The sequence below is a fragment of the Haplochromis burtoni genome, unplaced genomic scaffold (genome assembly GCF_018398535.1).
Source record: "Haplochromis burtoni strain Fernald_Lab_line unplaced genomic scaffold, NCSU_Asbu1 Contig_349, whole genome shotgun sequence".
In the NCBI taxonomy this organism is placed as follows: domain Eukaryota; kingdom Metazoa; phylum Chordata; class Actinopteri; order Cichliformes; family Cichlidae; genus Haplochromis; species Haplochromis burtoni.
The window spans coordinates 6,966-16,113 of record NW_024582710.1 but is presented as its reverse complement, the minus strand read 5'-3'; the positions used below and the strand labels follow the sequence as shown (position 1 = coordinate 16,113).

General features: G+C 41.1%; 1 protein-coding gene across 1 annotated transcript in view; it reads left to right on the top strand.

Annotated features, from left to right (window-relative positions):
- The window catches only part of LOC102294223 (carnitine O-palmitoyltransferase 1, liver isoform), a 63,764-nt gene extending 54,830 nt beyond the window's left edge, over positions 1 to 8,934 (top strand). The window contains exons 15-19 of the mRNA XM_005942975.3: positions 695 to 823; positions 1,293 to 1,448; positions 3,314 to 3,427; positions 3,538 to 3,630; positions 6,354 to 8,934. Coding sequence (XP_005943037.1) covers positions 695 to 823; positions 1,293 to 1,448; positions 3,314 to 3,427; positions 3,538 to 3,630; positions 6,354 to 6,482 — 621 coding nt within the window. The 3' untranslated portion in view covers positions 6,483 to 8,934. The remainder of the gene's footprint in view (positions 1 to 694; positions 824 to 1,292; positions 1,449 to 3,313; positions 3,428 to 3,537; positions 3,631 to 6,353) is intronic.
- Positions 8,935 to 9,148: the final 214 nt, after the last annotated feature.

Genomic DNA, 9,148 nt, shown 5'->3' with positions numbered 1-9,148 from the left:
AGGGTTAAATAAATATCGTCAAATAATCGAGATCTCAATTTCAGTGAAAATAATCGTGATTATCATTTTTGCCATAATCGAGCAGCCCTAATGTACAATACTCAAAGAACGCAACAACATCTTAGCTTGTACAAATAACATACTGAGCAGACAGCTCCCTACAAAACATATTTTAAAATATCTTGCCTTCTGAAATCAGATTATTCTTTTCGACACACCCTGTATATGAATTGTTTTGTTAATCTCTGGCTTTCCAAGCCAAGAAAACACAACTGCAGGCCTGTATTCAGTCTGTGCAACTTTTCAATCTTCCTGTGTTCCCATGAGACGACCTGTCATTAAGGATGGATATTTGTGTTGATGGTGTTAGTGAATCTGCTTATCAGGTGGAGTTTTTTTCATTCCTTAAGTCCTGTGTAACTCCTTAATAACCATTTTCTTTATAATAGTAGACTTTCATCAAAATTGACTTTCCTGATCTTTGGAGTAGTTATCTCCCAGCCTTCAAAGGAAGCTTTGCCCCCTTTTTTCCCTCTTCAATTGAAACACAGTATTCTTTTTGTATTATCAAAGTGGAAAAATCCTCCATTCAGAACAGATCTGTAGCGCACACACATATCAGCTAGCATGTCCAGTTTGGCTTTTAGTGCTTCAAACCACTTCTCCCCACCTGCTTTCACTTTTCTGCTTCCAGGATCGCGGTGGCTTTTGTCTGACTTACGAGGCATCGATGACCCGTCTGTTCAGGGAGGGCCGGACAGAGACTGTGCGCTCCTGCTCCAACGAGAGCTGTGCTTTCATCAAAGCTCTGGAGAGTGGAGAGGTACCGAAGTACTAAAATACTTGTTATTCATTTTTTTAAGCTTAAAGTTGAAAAAATAAAAACGAATGCAGAGTGCCCGTGTTCAAGGTGCCTGTCCAAACTTAGCTGAGTGAACCAGTGAGAACTACATTGGAATATTGCTCAAGTTCCTCAGCCGTATCCTAAGGTCAACAAGTTAATGTGCCCTGCAGTGTATGTAGAACACACACTGCAGGGCACTACACTGTATTCACCAGCAATTACACACACACACACACACACACACACACACCTTTTAACACTTGGAGTGGGTCTACAGAAATCCAGCTGGTAAGCTGTGTGGATCAAACTGTTGGTCATTATGTGTTAAATCGTCCAGCAGGAGCAACATGTGCACACATCCACACACATAGCACAGCAGCAGTAAGTTCATAAGTGCTACTAAGTACAGACAGGACTGGTCGTGACAGAAGTTTGTTTGCTTTGACAGACAGAGGAGGAATGCAGACGCCTTTTCCAACTGGCTTCTGAGAGGCACCAGAACCTTTATCGGATGGCTATGACTGGAGCAGGAATCGACAGACATCTCTTCTGCCTTTACGTAGTCTCCAAATACTTGGGAGTGGAGTCGCCTTTCCTCAAAGAAGTAAGCCTTGGCTCGTTTCCAGAGGATGGCTACATTTAGATGTACTGATATTCATACACTGTTTGGTTTAAAAGTCCAAACAGGTTAAACGGGACCAACGCGAATGAGTTTCAGCTCTTTGAAAAGTCGTGACTGTCGTGACTGTCTTCATATGTAAACAGATTGCATTGATTTAAATGGACGTGCACTTCTTTAGCAGCATTCTTGTTGGACAAAACAAACTTGCAACAAGACACAAACACCAAAGACTCTGATGTCAGGTGGACAGAAGAAAGTGAAAGCCAGTGAACGCTCCCATATATGCCCAAGTGTGGATGTAGCTTTCAGATCAGAACACTATCCTGATGACGTTATGTCCTCAGGCTCAAGTTTCCAGTTATACTGCACACAGCATGCTTTGAGTAAAGAGAAAAAGGATTTCCGGTGACCCTACAGTCTTATTGATGGATTGGAGAGCTCATATCATAAATGTAGAAATTTAACACTGTCTCAGTTTTATTAATACAAACCATAAAACAATTAAGAGCGCAACAACAAAATGGAGTGTGCCATTGATCAGCTGCTTTAAAGATGCATATCTAACATATTATGAATACATGACTATTGGCTCCCTTTGTGCAATCCATATTGATCCAATAAAGAGTCGATGTATATAATCAGTCAAGAATGCAAAGCTGTCCTTCCATCCAGGCTGCAGCCTATTCCAGCTACCACAGGGTGAGGGGCAGGGTACACCCTGGACATTTTGCAGGGCTAACACATAGCGACAGACAACCATTCACCTCGGTTCTTTTATTCCTCGGGCATCCAGAGACGACACCGGACTCAGTAGTCATTTTCACAAAAACTTTATTCATCTTTATTCATCTTCATTTAAGCATGCAATCTTCTAGAAGGGAAGACTTGCCAGGCCGTCCCTCTGCAAAATCTTCACTCCTTTGTCTGTGAAACACAGTTTTGTAGGAGCGACCCCATCATAAAACCCCCACGGTGTGCTGCAAACTGTGTCTGTTGTTACGTCCCTCTGCCGCCTCTAATCTGCTCAGTGTGTTCAGCTGGTGCTAATTGACCACACCTAGTCAGGTGTGGATAAAAGCACACCTGAGGCAAGCTTCCCAGAGAGCTCACTAGTCTTTGCCTCGGTGGTACCAGCCATTTGAGCCAACCTGCTATGCCATTTTAAGATAAAGCCTCTTCTCACTAACACTCTGGTATTCATCTCCTTTTTTATGTTGCGGCTTTTGAGCCGGGTTGTAACACTGTCTATGTGCACGAGCACGTGAGTGCCTGTGTGTGCGCGTACCCGTATGTCTATGTGAGTGCACGTGAGTGAGTGTATGCGCGTACCTGTGTGTATGTGTGCGCACACGTGTGTGTGTCTATGTCTGTGACTTCCTGGGGGTCATAAAAGTAATGTCCTCACCCACCAAATTCCTTTAAAGCACATACAAAACAGAGTGAGCAAACTGCAAACACTGAGACTCCCACCCAGGTATCCCCTGGGAATTTCCACTCAACATTAACCTCTCTTTGTCTCACTTTCAGTTCAAACTGGGGGGGGGGGGGCTCCTAGAAATCTACTCCTAAATTCCTGACACACTCAGGCCTTTATTACATCGAGGGCAGCGTCTCTACAATAATTCTACCTTCCAACACATTTCTAAACTCTCAAATAGGCTACGCATATCTTCAGCACTCACAGAGAAAGGCCCCGGCCTGATGGTGGAATTGAACTCAGGACCTTCGTGCTCTGCAGCGACAGTGCTAACCACAGCGACACTCAAAAGATCATAATTAGGTTTTGTGTAATTTGGTGTCTTCTAGCTGGTCACCCCATGTTTTTCTCACTCAATCCCTCATTAAAGGTTCTGTCTGAGCCTTGGCGTCTCTCCACCAGTCAGACTCCAGTTCAGCAGATGAATCTGTTCGACCTGAAGAACCACCCAGATTTCATCTCGCTTGGTGGGGGCTTTGGACCTGTGAGTGGGCACATTTACATCTTTTAAGACAAGGAGACTAGATAATGTATTTGTGGTGGGTGGTATGTGAGGCGTTAACGCGAAACCTCGTGTCTTCACTGTCATGTCAGGTCGCTGACGATGGTTATGGAGTTTCATACATCATCGTGGGTGAAGATATGGTCAACTTCCACGTGTCTTCCAAATACTCCTGCAGTCAGACTGTAAGTAACGTCTCCGTGTCTTGGAGTTCAGAGACATCACACACTGTTGTAGGAAATCACATTTACACCAGACAATATTCTCAAGCCTTTTAAACTTGGCACAGTCTTGGAAAGAGAAGATCGCAAATCCCAGAATTGTAGTACTGGTATTCCAGTGTCCAATACCAGTAGAATTCTTGATAACAACATATTTAAACTTTAAGTTTAAGTCGTTTTAAAACATTGACATGGTGGCTGCTCATTTATTTAAAATGTTGACAACATGCTTTGATGACAAGACACAGGCTGAAATGTTAAGATGGTTGCCATGGTATCCTGTTGGTGTTATAGTGCTTTTATGGTAGCATAGCATTAGCATTTGGTGTTAGCCGTTGCAGAAATTTTTGTTGACTTCTCAATGGCAGTGTCAGCTTTCTCAAACCCAATGGAGATGTGCATTTCAGGACAACATACTCTGAACTGAAACATGCTTAACTTGAATTTTTTGAACAGATCTGGGTGTTGGCCTCTTAGGTGCTTCACTAAATTGGAAGTATTTCCTCCCTTGGATTGAACCACCAACCTTCCAGTCAGTAGATGACCTGCTCTACCTCCTGAGCTGTAGTCCCACCCCATGTAACACATTTGTAAACAAGATGTTTTACTGTGTGAACCCAGCATACAGACCCAAAAAGCCAGGATGTTTATCTTGGCTCTGTCAATCCTAAAGTGTTGGTTTTATGCTGACTAGTTTTTAGGAGTTTTCCTTGGCTCAGATGGACCTTTGGATAAGTCCCTACAGTACAAGTTAGAAGTTGGTTCTCACAAAGTCAGCGGTGCCCGACCTTTTTTGCACCACGGACCGGTTTAATGTCAGACAATATTTTCATGGCCTGGCCTTTAAGGTGTCGCAGATACAACAAAATAAAATTATATGACCAAGACCAAAACTGTGTGATTGAGTAACTTTATTGGCACTGTCAAGCTGCTAATAAAATGAATGATGTCATGTATACAGGGTATGGCCATTGTTCCACGAAAGGGAAGAATGTACGCTTTCGCTCATTTTCACTTCCTTTTTAATCATCAGCTCTTCATAGTCAACACACATTCATCTAAAATCTTTTTTTTTTTTTTTAATTTCAGAAGAAATGCCAAAAACAGCCATTTGATTTTTACCTGGTGATCCTCGCAATTCTGCGCCTCAATACCAAATCTTTCCGCACTTAATGTGACTGTGGGTTGATTCCAAGTGTGCAGCAAGCTTTGATGGCGTCGTCAGCAACAAAAAAAAAGTCTAGAAGATGAAAGGCCTTTTCAGAGGAAAACCGCATCGGATTTCCAGTGAAGTATGCGTCTGATGATGAGAAAAGGGGAACAGCCTGCAAACTAAGGACATCAATTTAGCTCCATATACACTAAGTTGCTGTATTTTATTTTATTTTTTGTAATTTATCATCAGTGTAGACAACTTGGTTCCTTTGCACAGCACAGGCACAACTCGTATCAGACCTAAATGTTAGTTCTGGCTCAAAATGGGTTACCTGAAATTAAGAAACCTTCAAATTTTGGGGGTTTTGGGAACAGAAAAAATGTATCTTAGGCTTGTATCTAAGCTTAAATGAATCCCAACTCACAAAAGAATAAAACCCTGGAAGTTTCCCTTGAAAAGTCAAAAAAATATCAACAATATTTCTGTTTTTCTGGTAATAAAAAAAAAAAAAAGAAAAGCAACATTTTTCGAATGAGGCAAAAACACAACGATGAACCGAGCCTCACAGTGGTAACTTATTGCGGGAGTTTTCACAATAAGCGCACAATCTTGATAAAACAGAATTAAATAGTATTAAATATTAAATGTTTGGATCCCTAAAATACTCAGTTTACATGACGCAAACGTGACGGTAGGGGCGGTTGAGGATACAGTGAGAAACCTTGATTTCCCTGGGCTTATCGGGAAATCAGTCTTTTTGATTAAAGGACATAATGTCTGGACTGAGTCTTCTCAGACAGAAAGACAAGACAACCTGAAAACACAACCTCTGACAGGAAAAAGCAATGACAACATTTGTTCCTGTTTTTTCTGAGAATGTTGAGATTCGTCTGATTCACTTTATGCAAGAAAAATTTAAGCATTTTCTGACAGTACTTGGGTTTTGGAACGAGAACTCGGTCCTGTTTTAAAGCAGTCTGTTATGCCCTCCAGTTCATGGAGTTGAGACTAATGTGCACTGTTTAAGGCCTATTCAGTTTTTCATCATGTGGCCTTCACATGACATACTTTTTGTTAGTCAGTCCGGTCCCTGGCCGAAATGTTCCTCAGATGAGCCTCTGGTTTTGCAGAACGCACTCATTGTGCAGTCAGACTGGAATTCGGGACATTCGGATGCCTCACACGTTGTGTCCTTTTCCCCGAGCTTTTAATGTGTGTTTTGGTGGCAAGACTGTATAAATGGGTTTAGTGATTTTTAAGAAGGGGCCACATGAATGCTGGGACCCAAGGACCCTTGAAATGAAATTGAAATTAATGTATGAGATCAGTGTCTATAAATATTTTGTTCTTTTTATTTTTAAACTTGCTAAATATCCCTTCTTCATTCTAAAGAGGGGTTGACTTCTCACTTCTGTCCATGTTCTTTCTTCCTTCTCTGTGGTTTTATTTATGTACCCAGTAACACGTTTGTCTGCTTTCTACACTTCCCTTTCACTTCTCAATACTTACTTTTTCTTTTTTTCCTTCCCAGGACTCTCACAGGTTTGGAGTTCAGATAAGTAAGGCTATGCAGGACATCATGGCTCTTCTCTCAGCTGATCCCAAAACCTCCTTGTCATCCAAAGGCACAGACCATCCACAGTCCAAGAAGCTCCAGTAAAAACAAAAGCGAAGGAAAGTCGGAGCCAAACAACAGAGAGCTTGTTTCAGAGATACAGATCTTTTGTCTTCTGCGGTCTTTAGACAAAACAAACATTTACAGCAGTCTTTCACAGGCCAACAGATTAACATAACTACTGTTGTTGTTCTTTTTTTAAAACCTCCTACTCAGTGACAAAAGATAAGCCACGACGCTCCCGTACCTCATCCGTTCGGAAGCCTCTTGTGCATCAGCACTAAACACACAAACGTTCTTGTATTCTGAACTTTAATAATTCAACTTTTTAAAGTTTTCTGTCAGAATATGAAAATCTTTGATCAGCAAAATATGTATTTATGTTGGAAAAAATGGCGGCAGATGTCATCGCTCGAGGAGGAAATGTTTGGAGGCAGAGAAAGTGAGACGAATGTCCCTGATAATCAGCGGAAAGCATTAAGACGCCCTTAATCTCACTAAAAGTGAAGAGCGCACTGACACCATTCATTACAGCATTATGTTGGAGGTTACTGTGCATGTTGGGCTTTGTTAAAGTCAGTGGACACAGCAAAGGTTGGTTTATCAGCTGGGAGTGATGGTTTCCAGTGAAAGTCTAGTCTCTGTAAACCTGGTCAAAAACCGGAGAGAGAACCGACTGTTCGGCCACAAAGCACATCGCTTTATATGTGGGCGAGTTTTAGGGAAGCTTTGGGCATCAAAGCCGCATTTTAAAATGATTGTCACGTTTTATTTTTTTAAAATGCTGTTTTTAGTTTGTTTGCTAGCGTGTGGGCTTTTTCTTCACTTATCTTGCTGGTGCTTAGCCACGCTCTGCTAAGGCTTATTGATACTTACAAAACACTGCTCATAGTAGTGCAAGTAAGAGTCCTGCATTCAAAGATCTGCTCAAGTTCAAGTATTATCAGTAAATGTGCTTTTGGATAAAGGTGGTAAAAGTGTAAAGAAAGGGGGGAAAAGCAAACGACAACTCAGACCTCCAGACAACAAGCTTCAAAAGTCTCTTATCATTTCAAGCTTGAGATTTGGCTCTCCTCACATTCACAGGCCATCCAGTCCAAGAAGCTCGAGTGAAACGGCAAAGAAAAGTTAGACAAATATTCCTTGTAACTGTCCAGACACTGTCCAAAACACAGCTTAAGAAGACACTAACTGGCATTAAGTAAACAACGTGAGACAAGTTATTTACCAGAGGCTTTGAACTTTTGGATCAAATGCGATGTAACTAGAACAAACGTTAAATGAGAAGTCTTTGGCTCAGCTGGAACATTTCGCGTCTGTTGTTCTTTCTTTATCGGGGAAGTGCTGAGAGCACCAGAAACAGACTGCAAAGCGAGACAGAGTGATGAGAAAACGCTGTGAAATGACCGAATGGGCGTCTCTGATGGCTCACAACATCAAGTTAGAGCTTTCAGGCTGTGTTCTGTCTGGGATCCAGGGATGTTATTAAAAGTGCAGCATTTTAAGAAGGGAACAGAACAATGATGTTCTTTGTGTCGTGTGCTTAGCGTAGCGATTAAAAAGGTGAATCTCGTTTTTGATAAATTTGTGGCTATACTTCTGTATTTTAGTAACAGTTGTTACAGGGGTTATGGGAAGGGTAAGATGGCAGCACGTGATCTACAGATGTTGACAGCTGGGAATAGAGCTGTGTTTCTGTGTCTCGCTGCATTCATGTCACTATACAAAGTTGTATTTGTTGTCAGTTTGTGCCAGACATGATTTGTTCCTGCCAGCTGCTTGCCATTTAAGGGCAGAGTGACAGAAGTACTAACAGCCCACTTGTTATTTTACAATTTTCCACGGGACATAAAGTGGATCGTTCCCACAGAGCCTCTTCTCTGTATTCAGGTTTAAGAAACATGTTCACAAAGTGAAACTCTTTCAGTGCATTTTTCTCCAATTAGTACATTTCCTGCAGCAAACCTTGTAACGTGCCTTTTTGTTATTATTAACTGTTTCTTTCTTGGTTTTAAATGCTTTGAGGTGTCTGATGTAAAAACAAGTTTGATGCTTGTTTGTTTTTGGTTTTTTTTTCTTGACGTGTGTGTGTAACCTGGTAACACTTTTGTAACTGCTCGAGTTGTTTCATGATTTTCTTTGGTTGCTGGGTTTTGGGTTTTTTCCCCTTAGTACATCGTTTTCTTTCTAAAATGCATATAAATCTGCATTATATGCATTTGTGGACTCTGATCACCTTCCACAGATGGATCTGATGCGTTGTGTAAAATAAAATATTTACTGTCCGCACCAGCGTGTCTGTAGCTGATGTCGTATCGTTATCATAATTATGTGTTGAATTTATCAAATTGCTTAGTCCCAGCTCTGCTTTGGACAAGAAGCCCAGAAGTGCTCCAGTTTTCCGACTGGGTCAGATTCTATAATTAGAGCCGAGTCTTTATGTGTCTGTGTCTCAAAGTCACATGCCAGCTGAATAAAGATTTAAATATTTGCTACAGATGCTCTGAAGTTAAGAACGGAAGCGAATTCACTGTTGTGAAAGAAGTATTTGCCTTCTTTGTGATTCTTATTTGCATTGCATCATTGCATGTTTGTCACACGAATACTTCAGATTGTCAAAATTTTAATATTCAAGGATGATTCAAGAAAATGCAAAGTGCAGATTTTAAAATGATTAATTGGTTTGTAAAAGTAGACAAATTTTATCCAAA